This window comes from Pogoniulus pusillus, chromosome 10 (assembly GCF_015220805.1).
Source record: "Pogoniulus pusillus isolate bPogPus1 chromosome 10, bPogPus1.pri, whole genome shotgun sequence".
Classification (NCBI taxonomy): domain Eukaryota; kingdom Metazoa; phylum Chordata; class Aves; order Piciformes; family Lybiidae; genus Pogoniulus; species Pogoniulus pusillus.
The window spans coordinates 31708359-31732310 of record NC_087273.1 but is presented as its reverse complement, the minus strand read 5'-3'; the positions used below and the strand labels follow the sequence as shown (position 1 = coordinate 31732310).

The 23952-nt window shown below is 42.5% G+C and overlaps 1 protein-coding gene across 7 annotated transcripts; it reads right to left on the bottom strand.

The window, feature by feature from the left end:
- Positions 1-1111: 1111 nt before the first annotated feature.
- PTGR3 (prostaglandin reductase 3) lies at positions 1112-22079 on the bottom strand. 7 transcript variants are annotated; one of them, XR_010303757.1, is made up of 5 exons: positions 20695-20784; positions 4436-4541; positions 3009-3106; positions 2362-2391; positions 1112-1570 (listed from the first exon to the last, which is right to left on the bottom strand). XR_010303757.1 is itself a non-coding variant. In XM_064150133.1 (3 exons), the coding sequence occupies exons 2-3, from the start codon at positions 20805-20807 to the stop codon at positions 13692-13694; spliced, it is 1038 nt and encodes a 345-aa protein (XP_064006203.1). In that variant the 5' UTR covers positions 20808-20828; positions 22010-22079; the 3' UTR covers positions 9526-13691. The 7 variants fall into 7 exon arrangements, 4 of the variants coding, with proteins under 4 accessions (XP_064006203.1, XP_064006201.1, XP_064006202.1 ...); XR_010303758.1 differs by having other exon boundaries at positions 1112-1566; XR_010303759.1 differs by lacking the exon at positions 2362-2391.
- Between the last annotated feature and the right edge of the window lie 1873 nt (positions 22080-23952).

Sequence of the window (23952 nt, the reverse complement as noted above, 5' to 3'; positions counted from 1 at the left end):
TATCTTTCTTTTGGTTTTAACTTAACCCTTACACCATCTGTTACCAAGTGATTTCGAAGAAACTAAATGAAAATAAAATGGCAGGTATAAGGCATTTTCCTTTTTAAGATGTGCTGTGATTTTATACCCTAGGATAACACCTGTGGATCAAGCAATCTCTAAACTTTGGATTGTTGCATAATATTGCAGTATCTAACCTTTGGATAGTGTTGTGAAGATGTGGCCACAGATTTGCTTATATTTATCTTTCTCCAAGATGCCTAGGAAAAAAACTGTATGTATGCTATACTGAGTGCTCTGTGTGTTTAAACTGGAACTGTGTTATTCATGGAATGTGGAGTAAGAAGGAAAGAACTGGGCTCTTTCTCTTCACAGATGGGAAGATATGGTCTTTGATGTTAATGCTAGAACTAGTAATCAGATGTTGGTTTCATGGCTTTTGATGCATGAATGAGTTGAAAGACGCTCTCATGGTTGCCTTTACCCTGTTTTTGCTCATAGAATCACAGAGTTGTGGACTGTATCTGTTTGGCAGAGATTATGAAGGTCATCCAGTCCAACCTTCAATCCAGTACTGAAGGCTCAACACCAAATCATATCCCTAAGCATCAGGTCCACAGGCTGCTTGAACTCCTTCAGGGATGGTGACTGCCCTGGGCAGACCACTTCAGTGTTTGAAAACCCTTTCAGTGAAGAAGTATTTCCTGATACCCAGGCTCAACTTCTCCTGGCACAGCTTGTAGACATCTCCTCTAGTCCTGTTGCTTGTCATGAAGAAGTTGACCTCCTCTTTGCTCTATCCTCCCCTCAAGCAGTTGTAGAGAGCAATAAGGTATCCCCTTGGCCTCCTCTTCACCTTTGCATTTGCTAGCTACACTGCTTTCTGTTAGGACAATGTTGATTTTAAGTTAAAATTCACTTCATGTGAGCTTCATTACTACATCTCCCTAGAGTGAAAACAGTGTGGTGAAATCAGGCTAGACACATAGCATTTATGCCTGGGCTTGAGCAATGACAGTGAAGTTCTTGTGGCTACGCAGCTACACAAAACCTGCTTGTTTCCTCTTCATCAGTGAGTGGCACCAAGTGTTTAAGGAAGTCAACAGTTGAGTTTTCCTTGAAATTATATGTGAAGGAGGATCCTCCTCCTTGTCATTTTATTTATCATTAACAGCCATTATAATTTCTTCCCAGCGGCAATTACACTGATCTCACCACTTCTAAATCAGAAATGACACCGTAGTGGTTGTATTATGTTGGCTGGGCATCACCTAATTTTTAAGTGGCATTCTTGCCCCATCATTGTGATTTATATCTCTTTCTAATAAGGAATATAAAAGAAGATCTACATAATGGGAAAACATACATATTAATATATTCCATGACAAACATGTTAACTTTACATATTAATCTTGGTAAATAGAAGTCACGTTTACATTTTTCCTCTTCACTACACTGTTCTCTTGACAGCTTGCTTTTCCTCTGGTTTTATTCTTTCCAGTCCTGGTGTACATTCCACTGCCTTTGGTCACCCTGTTAGTTGCAGAAGGAGAAGGCAGGTCACATCTGCCTGGTTAAAAAGGGGGGGAAAAAGAAAAAATAAAAAGGAAAGAAATGGTGTTACTGGATAACATAATATTGCTGCTCCCCTCATTGCATTCAGGTCTGCTTGAAGGGACTTGGATATGTGCAATAAACATATGTGTGTGATAATGAGATTGTTGGTGGAAAGTCATCTTGAAAAGACAAGGAGCAATTAAGCTTGCTTACTTATACAAGTTAGAATGACAAGATGCCATTGTCGGCCCCACTCATCCATATAATAGGGTTCTCCTTCCCTGCTTAGCCGTATTGGGAGAAGCATTTCTTGTCAAACCTCTGCCATGACTCCACCATAAAGCAATCTGCCTCCTTTCTTTTAATGCACACTTCATTCGCACACTCGCGTCACTGTCCTGATTTCAACTGAGTGCCTGCTAGCAAGCACCTGAATTAGAATATTTAAACAATTCCCTGCAAAGCCCTCACTTCACTATTTATTTGTATTGGTGTCCTCTCTTGTCCAATTTTAATTGAATACCTAAAGATGTCAGTGAGGAGATGTGCAGGTTGCTTACAAATGTTTAATAACGCCATGTGTGGAGTCAACAAACAATATGCCATGCTTTTGCTATCTTTAAGATTTAGATAGTGTATCTTGGATGTTATTGACAAGGAGAGCAGTGTGGAACAATAGGTACATATGATAGTTAGTGTTAGATAACAATAGCTATCCTTATGCATCTTGAATTGAACGATGAAGCCATCAATTAGAGAAATAGCCCTGTGAGTATGTATCATTGACAAGATGAATACCAGTACCTTGCATTCCTGGATGGAGATCTCAGTGATCTGTAATTCAGAAAGGCAGTGAATAGGCTATATATAGTCAAACTAATCCTATGATATTGAATATCAGAAATCTTTTGGCCTCCCCATGTTTCTTTGTTTTTTAGCTTAATGAAAGTATTTGCACTTTAACTACTTAATGTTTTCTCATTTAGTATCAAGATATCATTCTTCTCCACATTCAGTGTATTTACTGCACACTTTCAGAGCTTAAAATAATATGAGAAGTAGTTATTTTTGCCTGTTGTCTGGTCTCTCAGTTAATTCTTACATGCAGACATGGAGATACATTCACAGTCCATGAACTCTTGTTATTCTCCATACCAAGGAGCAGACCTGACATCCACTCCTTACATGGTATAGACTCTACTTTCAATCAAAATTCTCCCATGTTCTCCTTGGAATGTCTGCTAGTTTTTATCCCCTCTGCTCTTCCAGCTTTGGTAGGTTTGAGGGTGCTTTTATTTTTCTCTTTTTTAGCTTTAATAGTCTTTAGTGTTACGCTTACAGCAAAGAAGCAACAGAAAGATAAGCCAAAGAGATAGGAGTTACACTATAACAAACAAGGAATTCTCAGCACTTGTAGTTTCCAGATAATTATTTTCAGTTCTTCTACTTACATTTGAAATTGAGTGAATATTCCATGGTCAATGCCAAAATTCATTCTTGGATCTGTTCATGTAACAAAATGCAGCAGAGTTGCACAGTGAGGATGACGCTGTAGAAGAATAAAGAAAGAATATGAGGAATGACTAATTAATGCAGTGCTAGACAGTTTAAGGAATGGGAATAAGAATAAGAATTCATGACCATTATATGTATTTTGGGGGTGGTGGTGATTTTTTTAAATAGGGACTCTCTTGTGTGAAATCAGCTTTATGATATCTTCACAGAAATCTAAATGTTTAGGTCCTCTTCACATTTGTTTGCTTATATGCAGAAGGCCATTATATAAAAAATGGATCCTACAAGGGATGCAGTGAAGAAGCCTTAGGGAAAAAATGGTCACAGCCTTTCCCAGAAATATTTGAAAGAGCTAACAAAGTTTGGTGGATCCTCAGTGGTATTGACAGTGTATGGTCTGAGGGGAAGAAAAAAAAACCCAAGTTTTTAAGGAAGGCAGCAGGTAAAAGCAATTTCTGTAACCTTCCCCTTCTAAATCTGATCAAATTAAACCACCTACAGGCCAACAGGCTTCTGGAGTGCACTCTGCCCTGGAAATAGTACTTTATAATCAGCCAAAACATAAATAATGCAATAAAAGAAAATGTTTGAGGCCTTCTTAATGAGCTATTGTTAAGGCATCCTTATCACTTATCTGCTTTCATAGCCTGATGCAAAGAGCAGCATCCAGTGGTCGAGAGAGTATTTTGAGTGTTGCTAGGAAAGTACAAATGAGAAAACAGATTTAATTACACAGCTTACTGCATCTAGAGGTCCATGTGGTTTGACCGTCTGTGTTAGGACACCCTGTAATTTGGAGGAATTCTCTGCACGCTGGCACCATAAATGTACTGCTCTCCGAAGGATGGTTAATAATCTGAAGTTGGCTGTTAACATTGCTGAAGCTGGTGTCTATAATTTCAGCAAGTGACCTGAGTGACTCCACAATGAAAGACTGAAATGTCACTCTCCTCCTTTACTTTGTTTGCCTTGAGCAAAGACTGCTCCAGATTGTGTACATCCACTGAGGTCCAAATGATGAAAGGGCAGCACATAAGCATAGATTCATGGCTCTGCTAAATCTCCCTGCTCTGTCAGAAGAGTAGGGAGCATGGGGAGGAGGGCATGGGAGAAAAATAAGACAGTCTCCTCCAAAGCAGCTTCCACTGTGGCTATCTTTTCCCATCTCTGAGCGTGTAAAGGCAAGACTGGCTATAGAGACCTGGCCCTCCCTTGCTCTCTACCTGCCAGCCACCAGTAAATCAGACCTGATGCCTGTGGCTAAAGGCAAAGCAAATGGTTTCCATTATCCAGATATTTATTTTGCACCTGCTGCTGTGACATCTATGTAATAACAGTTACATACAACAAAAGGTAGGCTGACCTGACTCTGAGTATTTCATCGCTTCTTTTCATTATGCTGAGTGAGTGAGCAAGCAGAGGACTCGTATTCTTCTCAGGAAGTGTTACAGACCATCCAGCTGAGACATCTGTGGAGTGGCAAGTGCAAAAGAGCTTTACCTTTGCTGTCAGGAATCTTAAACCCATGTTTCCGTTGTGTCTCATTGGTACAGCTCAGATGCAGTAAAGGAGTAAAATACTATCAGTAAATTTCACAAAGTTCAGTATTTGCATTTCATTTGGAAACCTGTGACATTTTGGCATATTTTCACTGGAAGGCCAGGGCAATGCTGATTGAAGATCAGTGTCGGCATTAAAATATACAAGGCATGGAGAGCCAGTGTGCTTCAGAGCAAACCAGCCTGCCAGGGAGAGAACCAGGGCAGCCCTGGAGCAGGGGATGAGACTGAGTGTTAGGGTGGCTGGTTTGGGTTGTTTTTAAACACAGAGTTGAACAAAAAGACTAATGTACTCACAGTGTCCTGAGACTGTATCTTTTTGGAACAAGACAGGTTCTTAGTGCAGATATGCTTGCTTTCTTTAAAATCATTTGGACCTTCAGGCATCCTGCCTGATGTACAAGTGTCAGAACTGGGGGCTACTCAACCTTTCCACTTACTGTGTGACAGACAAGAAAGCACTGTAAAAGTACCCTTCTCTATTTCCTCCAATACACTAAGGCTAGTTTTCAAAGACAGAGAAGCTTTTCCATTGTCTGGATAAGCCTGGAAGCCAGTTGTACTCCAGCAAAATTAAGATGGGCAGTCCCAATGAAATCTAAGCCTGAATGATGGCATCTCTTCCCCTTCAAGCCATCATAAAGGCAGTATCAACATTTTATTTACTGAAAGCTTCAAGAAGTATCATTGCCATTTGTATAAGACAGGTGACATTGCAACTATGTTTTTGGAAGCAAAGAAATCATTGCCTTCACCTTCCCACCTTTCATTTGTCTGTAACTGTTTAATGCCATGAAGGTGGAAGAAGATCTAGAAAGCAAACCCACTGGTATTTGTGAAGTACTGCTATTAAGTTTAAAACTGCATCTGATTTAAGTGGGGGGGAAGAAGTGCCTTTTGCAGCATATTTAACTTTTCCGAGGAGGAGGAGCACAAACTCTGGCTTTCCTCCAGTTACCTGAACACACCACCACCACCTTTTTTATTTTTTGCCCCTGATAAACACAACCTTTTTCTCTACTGCATGTTTTTTCCACAGCCCTCCATTCACCTTATAGGATTCTGGCTCATACTACATGAACCACTCCTGAACTGTTCTCAACTGCTACAGTTTCAGCTATGTGGAAAAAAAATGAGTATTTAGCTGTTTTTTAAACTAGGATGGACATTCATCTATCCTTCACACTTGAATTAATTCAGAGAAGAATAATAACTGAAAGCTGGGGGGTTGCATTTTCAGCAGTTTCTCTTGAGCAAGGTTTGCTTTACCACCACTCATCATCAAGGAGCTCAGAACTCGCGAAGCTGCTGCTGTTGCCACCATAGTCTCTACGACGTCAGCAATGGCAAAGCATACCAAATTTCCCAAGACTTTGGGAGTTATCTGGAGGCCTTGGGAAATTTCACTGTGATTTGAAGTTAGGCATTTTCCAGCAACATGAACACATACACACACAGAGAGCAGTAAGAGCCAGGTTCTCCTCAGAGACGTTTTTTACACTGTTTCTAGAGTGCTATTCTTGTTCCTCATTTACATTCCCAGGAGAGGAAGCTGACTCAATACCTCGCTTATTTGTAGGCACTTGTGATAGCAGATTGAGGTTTCCCAGCTCACTAAGAAGTCATATCATCCAATAACTGACTCTGCATCTAGATTACTGAGAACACAGGAAAAATAACACACTTTCTCTGCTTCCTTCTGGCTACTCCTGCCACACCCCAAGGAAGGTACGTTACACTGCTCGTATGCAGGGGTTATTTTGAAAGCACCACAACCCGAGGAGAACCCCTCATTAGGGCTTCAATGAGGGATTACACATAAGTGTCAAGGGGCAAATAAACCAGACGTTTCCAGCATTATCTTTGTTTAATGTTATGAAATGGTTTGCAAAACTCTGGATACAAATAAAACTTTCTGATAGGCTGCCAGAAACAATCGTGCCGACAATGTCACGCCGACGTGAACAAAGTTCAGACACGCCGAGCAACCCAGGTCTGTGGAATTTTCTTTCTTGGGTGGTTGCTATCGCTTGGCTCATGGCCTTATGCCTCCCGGCTCACCTGAGGCATGTTGTAATCAGCCAGAACCGCACAGCATGTCATGTCTTACTGCCTCCAGAAATATATACAAATTTCCTTTCCTTCTAGTCTCTTTGTGACTTAGCCCCTTAGGGGTACAGTTTTAAGACAGCACACAAGAAGTCTGTGCACAGATCCTCGTAACACGTAATGAGATTTGTGTGCCTGCCTACTTCCTCTGAAAATGAACTCTAGAACGGCAGAAGTGACTTAGTCTGGCACTTGCTTGGTCCTTTTGACCTCCCTCTTGTGATAGGAGATAAAGACTTCCTCCTCCTTCTGTTACAGAAAGCCTGGAGGGTATGTTTGTACGATGTGATGCCTGATCCTGCTTTACTTTGCAGTAAAGCAAGGCATTTCTTGAGGTTTTCAGAGCCCTCAGCTCCAGTTCTGAAGAAAGATAAGGTTTGACGCTTCACAGGATAAACATGGCTTAAGAGTGCAGGTGCAGTGAGACTACATATTCTGTGACAGAGGGCTTGAATGTAAAGTTTTTGCTTCAAAATGACATCAGAAAGTACTGCAAATCCAGGAGAGCTAAGTGCTTCTGACAAGTTGATAAGTCTCACCAGCAGAATAGGTGCCAAGGAGTCATGCTCTTTCCAAGCTCTTATTTGTTGCCACAGCACTGAGCAGGAGTTAATAAAGTTTCCCAATAAAACCCCTCTATGCAGAACCATGTAAGCTTCTTATACACAGCCTGTTTGTAACGTGGGGTTTTTTTGGTTGGTTGGTTGGTTGGTTGGTGCTGTTTGGTTTTGGTTTTTTTTTTGCAAGACCTACAAAAAAGCCAGAGAGAGAACATTTTACAAACCACCACCAAAACCTCTGGCCTGGTCTGGATTGCTGGATGGTTTCTTGCAGTCTGCCTGAGCACCTCTGAAGCTGTAAACTATTAGTGTCCTTGTGATACAGGCTTTATTTGGGGCAGGCCCTGCTGGAGGCACAGCATAAACTTGCAACATGTGTAGAATCTGCATCACCAAAATGCCACGTAAAACCAGCACCGATTGCAGTGAGGTAAAAATTTTTCCTGCCCTATAACCTAAGTAAAGAATGAGTTTAAGGGTAGCAAATACACATTCAAAAGTATAATTAAGATCAAGGTATTTGTGCCTAGACCATGTACCCTCTCTGGAGAAACAAGAAGCCATACCAAATAATGTTTTATTTTTGCCTTGGCCTTGTTCTACATGTACCTCTGCACTAGTAAAACACAGCTAGTGTAGCAAGTATTTACTCCTTCTAATGTTACCATTTCATCTGGTCTAGTAAGGGTCAGCATATATTTGTGCTTGGGAGAGGCAAGAAGAACATGCCAGCTGGGGAGGGAAAAAAATGCAAAGATTCTCAAGTACCTACCCAAAGAGTTAATGCAAGAGGATATACACGAAAGGGTTAAAGCACTACACAGGTACAGATCCTGTGGCAATTACAAATGTTATTGAAATAAAAACCAGAAACAGGAAGCCAAAAAACAGGTCCCTAAGGCAGGCATCTGTCTTAAATGATATCATTTGTCAAGTGTCCAGCATCTTGTGGTTGTGAACACAAAAAGAAGTTCTGTGTTATACTAAGGACATTACATACTCATTAGTTGGAATGTTCCTGAAGTACATAATACAGGATTTTCACTTAATAAGAAGCAGCTACTTGCCACTGCATTGTACACAAAATAAATTCTGGGCTTGCTAATTGCCACTCAAGGATGTTCTACCTAATTGTTGACAGTTTTTTCTTCCCCTCCTCCCTTTAGACTGCACTGTAAAAACTGTAAGGAGAATGTGTTGCTATAGTTTGGAAATCTTAGAATACTTTTATTATTTCTGAAATCTGGATTCATGCAATGATGAATATTGAAGGCTAAAATGCAGACATTAAAGAAAGTAGAACACCAACTACTTATAGAAACATCATAGCAAGAAAGCAAAATACATATACATATCTCAGCACAGTAACTCTTCAAGTCAGCACTCCCCATCTCGAAGAATAAACCTAACTGTAATTAATAGGTATAGTTCCTCTATCTGAATGTTATTAGTGCATTACAGTTAACTAATATATAAGCTTCCCTCTTGCTGCCCTGCCAATGACCTTAAGCTTCACATGGTAGGAAGGCCACTTGCTGTAGAATAGAAAAGTAATTTATCCACCATGATTGTTCAGCCCTGGCCCCTCTGTAAAACAGCGACTGACAATTGTGCTGTATTATGGATGGTACGTTTGTGGTATGTACAATAGTGTGCAGAGCATCAAACTCACTTCTCTGAACACTGCAGGCAGGGTTTGAAAAGTAATCCTAGCAAGAAAAGACCACTTGCTGAGCAATGGTTCTCCATTTTCAAATTCCTTTTTTTTTTTCACCTCTATATAACTTCCTCTCCTCCCTCCCCATTTTTTTTGCCCCAAAGAGAGACCATTGTTTTTGTCCTCTTAAATAAGAGCAGTGTATAGGTTTCCATTCATAAAAGCATGTCATATTAGAAAAACAAACATACAAAGAATACTACTCTGCTTTTATTTTTACCTGGGATTTCCCAGCTTCTTTCCACATTTCAGGATTTAGCATATTCCCTCAAAACATAATAAATTTCGATTCTGTAGCTTAAGGGATCCATCAGTTAAAATGTTAGTCTTTCATCTTTATTACCCTCCCATTAAAATGAAAGAAACCGGGACACACTTCAGTTTAGAAGAAGCAATTTAGTTGGTAATGTCCTTACTACTCAAGTCTTTACAAAGAGAGAAAGTGCATTATTGCTTATATTTCACACATCTATCTGCATAAGAAGCAACTAAAGCTTTCAGACACATATGATGTTAAATTTAATAATATTCTTTGATTAGATTATTTTATTACAACATTTTTCCATTACCAGTCATTTCCCGTACACATTTACATTCATAAAACCTGCAGGTTTTCCTTTGTTTGTGCATGTGTATATGTATTCATAAAGCAAGGAAAAGATTTTCTGGCTTGCTACAGCTGTTATATTCGAAAAGAACAGATTAATAACTAGCCACCACGTAGGACTAGGGTTTTCTTGTACACTGCACCAGTAACCCTTTGCTATAATGAGGACACAAAGAGGCTCACATCAGGCTGCTCCTCTTCTTCATAACTCAAAAGCGTCACAGTGGCAATAGCCTCTAGTGCTATTTGTCTTTAGTGCAGTTGTGACACTTCGGCATGATCCATAATTTGGCAGCTATTTACCGTGACATTTCCCTTCAGTGCAGCCATAACATTCAGTGAAGCCATTATTTGGTTCCATTTACCATATAAATTGTATTGTCGTGCATGCATGCTAGCAGCTACATTAGGTACCTGAAAATGAGTAAATCTTGTAAAATAGATACTAACAGCTATTCAGCAGAGAAATTTCTTAACTCCTCACACAGAAGTAGGAATATATATAGTATCTCCAAATACTACTGCAAACTTTTCCTTGAGAGACTGTAATTACTCGTATTTACATGACGCAGCAGTTCTTTCATACTTACTAAATATATATTGTGTATACACACACACACACACATATGCACACACATGAGTGCATAGCAAACTATGGCTTGGTAGAAATCTAACTTAATTCAAAAAGGTATTAGGAGATTCCAGTGCAGCAATTAAGTAGGAAGCGTATCTGTAAAATGTGCTGAGGGTTGCAGGCCAGGAGCGAGTGAGTACGTGTGTGTCCGTGTGCGCGTGCGTATGCACACATGTGACAGACTCAGGAAAAAAGCCAGCTCTTCATCTAGTTCTTTGTTGTTTTTCCATGGAAGCATATGTGTGTAGGAAAGGGAAATTCTGCTGTTAGCCTCAGCAAACAATGCCAGAATTCTCTGTAGCAAATGCATTTAGAAAGGTAAAATTAGGATGTAGTGCTAGCAACCACATCTCGATGAGCTGCTATTATTAATAGTATTATTATTTAAATCCCTGCTCTCTACATATAGTATACTTAGTACTTTCCCAGGCAAAATGTATTATTATTTTTAATCATTTAAGTCCCCACTGTGCACACAGCTTTTAATACACCTTTTTCGCAAGCATATTAAGTGTATTGTTATTAATCCCTTGCTGTGACTCTACAGTATTTCTTTTCCTTGTACGTTCAATGTCCTATCATCATTTAAACCTCTCAGTGTGTGCATGCCATATACATTTTCCTATCCACCTAATATTTAAACATTATTTAAATCCATCATAGCTTACTTATTCAAAGTCAGTCCTGCTCTTGTAACTGTAAGTTTGCAGAATACACTTTAAAATGAAGCAGGGAAGTTGGCTTTTATCCCCCCTGCACGCCAAAAATTACGATGAATCTGGGCAGAAAAGCTTTCTTTGCCTGCTTCAGAAATACCTCTCACTCTCCTCCCGTTGAGAATGCTCTTTGAGCAATCTAACTGATAGAAGTTGTCTTAAAAACAAAAATGATGTTTTCATTCTGGAATCACTTGTGGAAGAGCAATCATGTATATCCTTTAGCTTAATACAGGCATTTGATGGAAAGGACAGGCCCAAGGGTCACATCCGAACCAAACACCAAAAGGGCTACAAAATCAGTGTGCTGGCCATACAAATTCTGCATCTAACAAATCCAAGCTTTTTATTAACGCTGTTATCAGCATGAAAGTGCTAAATAATAAGCCTGAAGCCAAAATTAAAAACAGCAAAATGTCATATCTGAATATATATATGTTAACCTTCCAACAGTTCCTCTCTTCCCCTGTTTTGATCACTGTAAGAGCCTGCAGCATTTGCGCTACTCAATACTGTATATGAAGCAGCATTAAACAGAAAGCAGAATGCTGTGTGTCCAAACAGAATCTGGTTACAAGAAATTTTTATGAGATAAACACTTGGAATTCACTGCTTTGGAAACATCTAAATCTATTGGATGGTAGTTATCAACAACACTGAAAACTGGGCCGTTTGGATAGTTTTGGCAGGACTGCAGTAACTTAATCTGAAAAAATGTCACCCATGTAACTCTTCTGCGCCTATCACATAAGCAACCAATTGCATTATTTTATTTTGCCCTAGTACATCCCAAACAGGTTTTGTTTGCTTTTGTTGGTTTGGTTTTTTTTTTTTCAAGACATGCTATTGACCAAGGGTACACCTTTTCTCTGAACAAGAAAAGAAATCATGTGCCTAGGAATAAATCAGTGAGAACTTTGTATGTTCTGTTCTTGTCCGGTACTTCAGTGTTTGCATCTTTCTATTAACCAGTTGGAAGGCAATTATAACTTTATAATTATGCAAAACATGCAGAACATCACAATAGCTGGTAACACAACACGGGAAAGAGGAAATACGTTTCTAAACCAGATCTTGGTGAAAATGACAATCGCAGTGGTTTGATGCTCAGTTGGAGTAAAAGAAATGGTTATAAAATGCTCAAGCCGTTCTGACTTTCCCCCAAATGTTCCAATTGGGACTAAACCAAATAGTCACTCATGGCCTACAAAAGGGACAGTTCTTTGATCCACACAATTTTCAGGATGTTGATGACGTGCACTAAAACAGACACCAGAAGAAATATCCTAAATCAAAATTCAAAATACTTTTTCTACTCCCTGTAGGACTGAGAAAAAGCCTATAGTAGTTTTCAAAATTCTGTGTAGTCAGTCCTAAATAATGCTCCAAAATTAACTTTACCCTGGATTTTTTCCTGCAACCCCTAGACATTATCAGTCTATCATTACACTTATTAAGTGTATGATTTTAGGAAATGTCCATCTCTCCAACAACAGGGAAATGTATATAATTTCAAAAGATGTGGCAAAATTGACCTTTAAGATCTTAAAAGTTTGCTGTGGAAAAAAATATGTAGAGCAAGTATTTTATTACAGAAACTATCACACTCATAGCTGGAGTTTCCACTGTATGCATCAGTATCTATTAAGCAAGGAAGAATTTTCAGAACTTTACAAAAGTCTAACTACTAGATAATCTATGACTGAGCATCAGCACATGTATGAAGTGCTATGCCTGTAGATTTAAAATAGTCTGGCTGTTTGCAAAAGGGCTTCTGCAGAAGAAATGTTTGGTAAAGTTGGAGTAGCAGCCTGATTATGGGAAGGCACATCAAGAATCATCAGTCAAGGAACTCTACAATACAGAGATCATCTGCAAAGAAGTTAGCCAGCAAGAACCATATTGATATGAATAAATGCCAGAAATATTTAAATATCTTTTTCAACTTTATTAAATCTTAAAAAAATACACAGGACTTGAACACACATGAACGTGGCTAAAAACTTCCCTCCCATAACCTTGTTATACTGACTAAAAGGGAGACTGGACAGCAAGCACATGAAAAGGTAAGAAAATGAGATGACTCTTTAACCTGTAGTTAAAGATTTAGGAAATTTGCAAAGTTGCAATTTTATATTACAACAAAGTCAGGTTGCTTTTCTTCATGTTACTGTCATGTCAGAATTGGAGGATGAATTTCCCTATGTAACCACTCAAAGAATATATTACTATGAACCATGATGCAACTGAATTATGATTATCATGACCAAAAAAACAACAGAATGCATTTTTTCTAGAAAATTCGAATTATTAGTAGAGAAACTATAAGAAACAACTCTTTTACTTAGTCTTATTTTAAAATCAGGGAATCAAACTTGCTGATTTTTTTTTCTGAGTTGAACTATATATAAAGTTTTATCAAGCCAGTCTGACAGACTAAATCTGCCTCTGCATCAAGACTTATTCTGTCAAGAATAATGTTCTTGTCTTATGCTAGCCTAAGCAACAGAATCAAACATAGGACCAGTAAGTCTGTGTTACAGACACCAAATTAAACAGTTTTACAAAAAGAAACAAAACACAAAACTTATTAACACCTTGATACTGTTTCTTAATATAGTATCTGTTACTAAGCTTAAAAAAAAAGTAATTGTTTCTAATAATTCTGCAACATAAAGTGCCCATTTTCTCTTCTGATTTATGTCATTGTTCTGTTTTTACAGCTTACTGTTGACAGAGTGAGGTAATTCAACTACAATTTTTCCAATGTTTTTTCCCATGTACATGTAATCTACAGCACGGAATACAGACTCCAAGCCAATGAACTTGCCCTCTGGAGACATGTCTCCAAAATCCACCTCACAAACCAGGTCTCCTTTTCCATACATCTCGAGCAAGTGCTTCAGAGCGTTTTTATATTCAGACAAATAATGGTTCAAGAAGAAACCCCGGACACTGGCAGACTTCTTCAATAGTTTTGCTGGCAATAGCTCTGCTTTAACGGGCGAGAGGCCAGTGGAGTTTTGGTAGCCAGTGATAAACCCAATAATTATCAGGCGCCCTTTGGTAGCCAAGGAGTTAAGAGCCAAGTCAAACATCTTTCCCCCAACAGATTCATACACTACATCCACACCTTCAGGGTAGTCCTTTCTAAGAACAGATTCAACATTTTCAGTTTTATAGTTGATAGTACGGTCACAGCCAATGGATTTCAGAAAACCACCCTTTTCATCACTGGAGCAGGTTCCAATTACATGGCATTTTGCCTTCTTTGCAAGCTGCACAGCAAACTGTCCCGTTCCTCCAGCCGCCGCTGTCACCAGAACCTTCTTGCCTTCAGACAGCTCTCCCAACTCTTTCAAACTAATATATGCAGTAGCACCACTTACCATTAAAGTAAGAAACTCGGGTTTCACAGAGGGTAGAGGAACTGCTTGTTTGGCAGGCACAACTGTGTATTCAGCAAAGGAACCTGCTTTCACGTAGGCCACAGCTTGACCCACTGTATAATCAGCACTAGCGCTGAGTCCTAACGCTACCACATCACCAACACCTTCAAAACCTACATCAAATGGGGGTTTAACTGATGAGTCATATCGACCAGCTGAGTAGTTTATGTCAGATGCATTAATGCCGACAAATCTAGAAGAAAACAAAAATAAGATTTATTCCTCACTTTCCTTTGCCATACGAGAAACCTTCAAGTTAAATTCGTGCAGTAAGACTTTTTTCTATTGGTATATCTGAATAATTAATACAATCCAGAGACTACCTCCATCTGACCTTTGTAGTTTACATGCTGTTACTCTAGAAATAATGTTGCTAAAAATTAAAGAACAAACCAGAACCCAACTTACATTTTCCTTGGGTCCATTTGACCAAACTGAGCAAACTAATAAAGATTCTGTACAAGATTAAGGGCTGAAAACTTATTGACTACTTTATATAAGATGTGAAAATACTGAAGAATTAAACATGCAGAGGGGTAAATAAGTGGACTCTGGCAACAAATTTACATTTTTGAATATAATAGTACCGTTAATGACTAATGATCATATTAACTATCGATGTCATTTGCAAGGTCACGTTACTCTAGGCAAGTACTTTTTAATTGATGGAGTCACTACAGCAAATTTGCCTTTTGATGTAGCTAATGTCAACGTTAAAATATTTTTCTTTATATAAATTACTTGCCACACATCAAAACAACCTTGCACAGGACTAAAATTGTAAGATTGAGTATCAAGTCCCTCTGACCTATAACAGGTGAAAACGGATACTTTTTTTTTCATTAAAAGATAAATTCTCACAACTTAAGCACTAGGAAATAATGCATAAAAGAAAGCTATGATCTATCTTAAACACAAATAGTATTTTTTAGTACTTAAAAAACAAAACAAAACACACACACACACAAAAAAAACCCAACCCCCTCAAAATAATATCTCTACAAAGAACAGGGAAGAGAGTCTGGAGAATATTAATCAGAAAATGTAAAAAAGAAGCACATGCAACAGAGAACATCAAAACTCGTACTAGATGTGGAAGCGCAAATTTGAAAGGTGTACCTGATATCATGAAAAAGCTGCAGAAGTAAATGGTGCACTTTGCTGCAGTTAGCAATGGGCTCAAATCATATGTATGTGTAGTTTTAAACTGCTTGCACACAGACCAGGTAGAACTAAGAAAACTGCTCTACCCTTTCGATTTTCTTCAAGTCTTTACAGCGCGGGGTGCCTCAAACTTTCACCAAGTGATGTCTTACACAGGAAAAGACATACATATAAACTTATACAGGCATAAAATAGGTGAAACTGACTTTTTGATTCTGCCTTTAATTCACTACTCAAAAAATTCCTGTGCATACAAACAATCCCCTGCAATCCTCCTTTAAGGTAACTCACGCACACTACTGCTAAAAGATGTATAAAAATCAGTAGCGGAGCAGCAGCTTCCGAGGCAAACCGTGGCCCTCGGGCAGAAGGCGGCAGGGCTGAGAGCACCAAGACGACGCGTACCAACGCTGCGCTAGCCTAGCGCTAGCCTACTCTCGCTTTTACACCTCTAATTCTGTGGAAGGGAGCAGGGGCGAGACGACGGGAGCTGCGATGGCCCCCTCCGTGGTCTCTCCCCGTCGCCCAGCTGAGGGGTGTCTCGGCAGCTGTCAGGCCAGCCCCCTAGGCGCTCCCTCTACCCCCGCACCAGCCCCCGGCCCCAACCAAACGCAGGTCCTCATCCCCCGCAGGGCTGAGCCTCCTCCTCACGACACCAGCACGTATCTTCTCTCTGCGGTGCAGGAGAGCCGTGCCCTTGGCTGGGCAATGCACGTTCGGGGGAAGGGGGGGGGGGGGGGCAAGGCAGAGATGTAACACCAAGTCCCTGTCGTCTTTCTTCAGGAGTTTCCTTCATCTCAGGCGCTGCACTGCAGCGGGAAGAGCAAAAATGCAGGTAAATAATCCTCCGAGGACAACGATTTTGCCTGCGGGGAAAGGGCAAGCCATGCAGCGGGCCAGCCGCCTGCCGAATAGCACTCCAGCACACGCACCGTTGCTTTTTGCTTCTGGACACGAGAAGGAAGCAAACCCTACCCAGCCTGGGCAGCATCACAACTTGTGCGTGCGACTACAGGGAGCTCGGCGCACAAGTTAGCGGCACTCAGCTACCTCGCCCGCGCCGGGCAAGGTGTGGAGCTTCCCACGGGACTGCGGCGCCCGGGCGCCGGGCAAGGGATGCGAGGAGGCCGGGTTACCGTTCGCTCGAGCAGGTCTGCCCACCGGCTGCCAAGAGCTGGAGCAGACAAAGCTGTGTCCACTGCCCCGCGCCCCCGAACACACGCTCGCAGAGGCCTGTGTGTGCAGGCACACACAGACACGCACGGACCTGCATGTGCAGGCACACGCACAGACCTATGTGTGCAGCCACATGCAGACACGCAGAGACCTGTGTGTGCAGACACACGCACCCGCAGACACGCACCCGCTCCCTGATCGCCTCTGCGGAACTGTTGGGCCACAGGAAATGGTTCTCCCTGGGCTCCTGGCCTCATCATTAGTAATCAATGCAGCCCGCAGTCCAGCCCTTCCCCCACCCTAATTTTTTAACTCCTTTTTTATTGTGTGCCAACTTAAAATTCCTGTTCGCATTGTACGGACTTGTTTGGGCTTTTTTTTTTTTTTTTTAAAGATAGTTTCGACTCACACATTAAAACAATCATAAACAATGTCTAGATTAAAACACATTGTCTAATCTGCCTTGTCATTCCAGTTGACAGAAAGGAGGCGGTAAGATGTGCCAGCAGCTTCTTAACATTATTTTGCTTTTAAAAGTAAGAATAAATACAATTTAGAAGTCGAAGACCAGTTTGCTAACTTCTGAGACCGAGAAAGAGGACAGAGTAGGAACTTCTTGGGATGTTTGTACATTTTAAGACCTTGTTAAAATATTTTACATCGTTGTGTTTTACTTTCTTAGTTAAAGTGTACTATGTAGCAGTTTCTAACAGAGGCTTGCTCCTTCCGCATTTCAAGATGTAAACCTGAGGGAGAAAAAAAAAAAAACCACCAAAAACCTACGAGATTGGCTTTTCTCAAAATAATTACATGCCCTGAGTCACCCGTCTTATTTATACTCAGCAGAGTTGAAACCCCTCGTACTGTTTATTACAGAAAACAGGAGGACGACTCCGAGAGGCTTTTCGAACCACAACAAAGCATGAGACACTGAAAGCCAGCAGCACAGCCTTAAACATAGACAAAACAAAGTCATCCAAAACAGTACTATGCAAGAAAGAACATTGTTTAGACAAATATTCATCGGGAATAGGCCCCCACTTTTCCCACTGTACTCAATTAGTCCTTTGGTTCAAAAAACTTTCTCAGCTCCTCTTAGTCCCTTTTCTATAAACTTTGTTCCCGTCCTCCAACCCAATACATCTTTACAGGTATTTTGCAAATTTAAATGTGCCACTTCCTCAAGAAAATCTTGAAAATCCCCCAATTGAAAAAAACTGCCAATCTTCATAGCCTTGGGTCCTTCTCCTGCAATAAAATGGAGGAACCTTGCCCCCTCTGTCTCTGAAAACAAGACAAACATACATATGAAGCTAAAATGGCTTAGTAAAGGAATTTTCTTGTTCATCTTTTACCCTCCTCCCTCCTCTCCTACACAGAAACAAAGTAAAAAAAACAAACAAACAACCCCCCAGCATCTTTAAAAAGATTTCCAGTTTTGAAGAATTTTTAAATGAAGAATGGATTTTTTTTTCTGTATAGAATAGTAAAAATCAGGGTTGCTGGCTTCTCTAAAGGAGAGAGGAGGAAAGTTCCCCCAACCACCTTATTTAAATATATCTATCCATACTGGAATGAAGCACATTTTAATTCAACATTCCCCTAAATCCGAACCCAGATTTTACTGTGGTGGATAAGGATTGTTTTGTATAAAAATCTGAGAGCAATTAATACTATTCATGGCTGTGACTGGGACTAAAATGAACAACTCTGAAAATGCACTCCTGGAACTCAAGTCCTTTATTGTTTCGGTTTTAACTGTATGTTTCTACCTATTAGAAAATGTATAGTTGTATACAGGGCTTAAAAAAAAATAAATAGAGCCAGGGACGACTCCTTTCAGGATGGAAAAATGCTTCTCTAGAGTGACATGAAAGAGGGAAACATTCAGAACTCACTTTGCTGCAGCTTATACATAGATAATATTTTTCAGTAATGTGATCCTGTGTCTTTTGTGATATTCTCCAGAAAATAAAAATAAATAGAGAAGAAATACCACAGAACCCCACAAAACATATGAATTCTAAATCTAGACTTCATCACTCACCTCTCCCTCCCCTCCACCCCCACTTCTGTGTGTGTCTGTACAGGAACATGTAACAGGCTGATGTGTTAAAATCCAGTAACTACCTGCCTGAATCTGTGGACCAGCTCCTGTCTTCAGTCTGGTAGAAGCTCTGTGCCTCAGCCCTGCTACTGTGAAATATGCACATCCCCCTAGCACCCAGGGAGTCCACCCAGCAAAGAAAGGGAGGAGAGTGAGAAAGGAAGAGTTACATTGGAAGCTCTCTCTCTCTATATATAAAAAAACCATTCTTTTAATTCACAGGAACGGGGAAGTGGGGGTAAGAAAGACTCCCAAGTGCAAGGGCGGAGGTGGAGGGGTGTTGAGAAACAAGGGTGTCACTCTGCCTTCCACTACCCAAGTAGAGACTTGCTGCTTCTATCTCAAATCTTTTCTATCTCTTCCATGAACAGGAATTTAACTCCAGCCTGATGGCTGTTTCATGGTCATTAGTGGATGCAGCAACACAATGACGTTTGGAGGGAACTTCGGTCTTTGAAATCCTAGTGGGAGATGTTAGCATTGGATTAAAGTGCCACAGAAGCTTTCCCAACAGCTCCTGGAGGAATCCCTGTTTTTCTTTCTCTTTACTTCTTTCTCTTTACCCCTTCTTTACTGTGTTACATGTGGTCACGCACTGGAGACTGCACACACACACACGAAACACACAGCCACATAGTGCCGTAACAGAACTTCCAGCATTGTTCTCGACAACCCCGTACTTCTTAACATCTTTAAGCTCCAGTGGAGAGCATGTCAAACTATGTGTATCTACGATTTCCTTGCGTGACAATAACCTGAGGGTGCTGCTCTCTCCTGTGTCAGCCAGAGTCTGCTCCAAAGTTCCAGAGTTTCAGCTTCCCCTCGTGGGCAGAGAGATCTTTAAACTTTAAAAGGCTCACTTTTATCTTAAGGAACGACAGGGTACAGGAAGGAGCCGTCGAGAACAAGCAGGTTTATCTGGGAGGGGGTTACGTTTTGTCCTCCGAGTCTTCGTTTCACGGTGAGCTGGTCACCGCGCCGGACGCGCAGCGTTAGCGCATGATTTACGGCGTATTATGCATTTAAGCAAAATGCCACCTCCTCACTCTCTGCTCGATCCGGCTCCACTCTAAAAGCCTTTAACAAATACGGGCCCGCGTCCGGCCAAGCGAGGCCGAGGTCGGCCGGGACGCTGCTGTACAGCCGCCCTGCCCCCTCCCAGCCGGCTGCTTTTGGCGCGCAGGGGCGGGGGTGGTGCCGCGGCGGACGGGGATGGCAGGGCGGCGGGCCTCGGGCTTCTGCCTGCCCGGTGAGTCACAGCTGGCAGAGGGTTAGTGGCAGGCGGGTCACGTCGGGGCGGGGCGCGGGGGGGAAACACAGGCATGCGGTGTAGCAGGCGTGGAGTGGCAGAGGAGCGGCTGCCTGGGGCACGTCAGCGTCCCCATGACAGCTGAGTACGATGGGGGACTATGCGCATGTGACGAGCCCCGGCAGAAACCTGGGAAGAAACTAGAAAGTGCTCCCCGGCGTATCACTCCCTCCTCGGCGCTCACTAAAACTTGTCACTTTCCCCGCCTCGGGCCAGGAGCCCTGAGGTGTTTCTCCACCTTAGGGCAAGTGTACACCAGCAGCAGCGCGCACACACACATCCCCTCCACCAGAGAGCGGGAGGAAATGTCACTCCCACACACGTGGACAGGGCGACCGGACTTCAGCATCAGCCGTTCAAAACAACAACATGAACAATAAAATTAAATTATCAGTCGCCAGATGGCAGCTGGTACAACTTCGAAGCCGGTCTCAAAAGTGAGGGAGCAGGCCACAAGGAAAGCTGGAGGGGGCCGCCGCAGGGCCAGGGCGCGAGAAGGTCGGGTGAGCGCTCACCTGTTCCTGACAAGGAGGTCTCCGTCTCCCGGCAGCGGCACGGGCGAGTCCCGCTGTAGGGTAACAGCTTCTCTGAAGTTTTGGCTCAGCTTAGTCACTACTAGCTTCTTCATGGAGCTGGGAATGGATGAGCCCTGGAAATCCAGAAAGTGACGGGAGTAGGACATGTCCAGGATGGGCCGCGGCCGGCTGCCACCGAAGTAGGACCAGGAGGGACCCTCTGCGGCGCAGGACGGCTGCCGCCGTTGCCACCAGCACCTCGGTGCCCGGGAGCTCAGCAGAGCGCCACTTTTTGCACTGAAATTCATGCCCTGCTTCGGCTGTGCTCTCTCACCCCCCCCAGCTTGGAAGAGCTCCAATTTGGGATTTACCAGGCAGCTCGCAGGACCCACCGCCACCGAGCCAGCAGGAGAAACTCTCCGCACGCAGATATTTGTATATGTAAATAAAGCCCTATGCAGCCCGATGCAGCCTGCCTCTGTCCTCCCCTCCCAGTCAGCCCCTTCACCACACGGAAACGACACCACAGCAGCAGCGGCAAGATGATCCCCTGCAGCCAGTCGTCTTCTACCGCCGAGAAGCAAACTTGGCCCGCTTTCGCGGCCGTCCGTCCCGTAAGCCGGCTGCCAGTGGCTGCGTCCGCCTGTGCCTGACCCGCCTTACTATACGCACACGGGCACTGCCGGCCTCTGCCCGCCACCGCCGCCACGCCTGCGGACAGCAACTGGACTCGGGGTCAGTAAGGCAGGTGTACGGAAGGCTGGATTTTCTCCTAAAGGTTGTTTTAGTTTGCACGCTGCCTCTGACTAAGGAATTTTAAAAAGCAGGAGAGAGAAACGCCTCGGATTCCCCTCCCCCGCCCTTCCCTCGCGCCGTTCTTTAGTTTACAAAAAGAGATTCTCGTTCTACCAAAAAAAAAAAAAAAAGGAAAAAAAACAAGCAGGAGGAATGCACGCTAAATTACGAGATCTATAAGGTTAGAGAAGTGAAGTTGCAGCTAATCTCCTCATGTTGTTATTAGCAGCCGCCGAGCAGCCGCTGCCTGCAGGCGGAGGCTCCGCCCCTTCCGCGCCAGACGTTCACTTCCTCGCAAGGTGGTACGAATCAACCCCGAGCCGTTAGCCAGCGCCGCGCGCGCGGGCGCGGGGCGGCGCGGGGGCTGGGGCGCGCGCGGCCGCAGGGGCGGCCGGGGCGCGGGGTTAAAGAGGCGAGGCGCTGCCCTCCGCCGCTAGGAGGGTTGAGCTGGGTGCTGTCTGCCGGTGGCAGCGCTCCCGCCACCCTCTTGCCAGGAGAGGAAGGTTGATAGGTTTCTTACCGGGTTGTTCGGGTCGCGGGGGTTACCCCCGCGCCACGTTCCTGTCAGAAAACATTTTTTTCCCCCCCTCCCCTCAAGAAAAAGCAAACTCAGTTCTAGCTGTACATTGAGTTTTGCAGAGGGAACCTGCGTAAGAACTGGGTCAAGGGACCAAAGTAAATGTTATGATAGAACCGCCAATCCCAACTCAGTACAACTGCGTGGAGGGAGGGAGGTAATGTAATAGAGATGTTGCACCGGTGTCGGAGGAGCTCACGTGTAATTCCGAGAATTAACTCCATCCTATCGGTATAAACAGCTCGTTGCTTAATTATACAGTATTAAAAATTGAAAGGGGAAAAAAAATCCCCTTCTGCCCGAAAGAGAGCAAAATGCAGTACCCAGTGTTTTCTTCTAGGAATCAGCTGATTTGTTTGTATTTGCTTTCTTGACTTCAAAAAGAAAGGGAGAACCCGTCTGTTCTTGCAGTTAACGTTATATAAATCCCCAGACACACACTGTGCAAAATCTATTAGCAGCATGTTTCGTATGCTGCAGCTCTTGCTCTGCAGTCTGTTGGTATTTTAAAGTAAGGATGAACTGTAATCTCCCACAAATAATTTTTAATTCAATGCCGGTTAGACGTGTGCCACGGCGAGGTATCATCTCCTTTTTCCCCCCCTTTTTTCTTTTTTTCTTTTTTTTTTTTAAAGTTTGCTGGAACAAGACCTCTGCTGAAGTTAAATCAGCACATGCGTTTTGCACAGCACTTTAGCAAGTGGATTATAATAACAACCCCCTCAACGCGTGTCTCACATGAGGAATCTTTTATGCCGCGATGTATTAAGACTTCTTTTTTTTTTTTTTTTGTCATATTGTTTAGCTCTGGGAAAGGGAGGGAAAAAAAAGAAAACAAAGCAATTAAAAAGATTGACAGGTATGGGTTTGTGTGAGACCTATTTGTAATTGTCAGGGTGACGTGGGCAAGAGGAGGAGGAGTAACAAACTGAAGCAGGAAAAGCAGCTCGATGTGTCTGTCTATCAGTTGAGACTGTCTGAGAGCCCTGGGATCCGAATGTGTGTTATATTTCAGTGAAAAGAGAAGAGAGGGAGAGTGGGTCTCTTTCTCTCCCAGGAGTTTAAGGGGGGGGGACAGTTCACGTTAATCTCTCCCACTCAGTGAATGTCTTTTCTGCCTCCCCCCCCTCCCTCTTTGCACACACTCTCCGGGGTTCTTCTTGGTTTTGGAAATTTTTGTGTGTGTGTGTTGTTTTTTTTTTGGTGGTGTTTTTTTTTTTTTCTTTTTTTTTCTCCTGTTGCAGATCAAGATCAGCCAAAAAAAAAAAATTCATGATAAAAAAAGTGTTTGCATGATATTTAGTATCAGAAGAAGCTTCGATTTGTGGAGGAAAAAAAAAGGAGAGCAAGAAAGAAAAGTAGTCCTCTCCGGTGGTGACACTGTTTGATCTGTGACTGTTTGGAAGGTGGAGGAGTGACTGACATTTCCCATCCGGTGTATATGTATGTATGGGGGCTTTACTCCTTTTTGTTATTTGCTTTCTTGCTCTTAGACTAAGTGCTGGGAGGAGAAGGAGAGACTGGATCGACCTCTTTTTTTGCACAATGAACAAAGTATCATCAACGCAATAAACAAACAAACAAACCAAACAAAAAAAAACCCCAACAACAACAGCAGCAGCACCACCACCACACAAATCCACGAGCCTGAAACAAGCCAGCCAGCGAGCGAGCGAGAAAGTTGCGCTTTGAGACTCTTTGATCTCGGAGAAAGCCTGAGAGGGGGGGAGTGACTGAATTTACCGTCTCATCGCCGCCGCTTGCTCAGCTCTCCACCGCGAAGAAGGAGGAGAAGACGAAGAAGTGATTAAGGAAAGGAGGGGTTGAAGGGAAGAGAGGAAAAGGAGGAAAAAAAAAAAGGAACGAAAGAAAGATAATGGATTTGG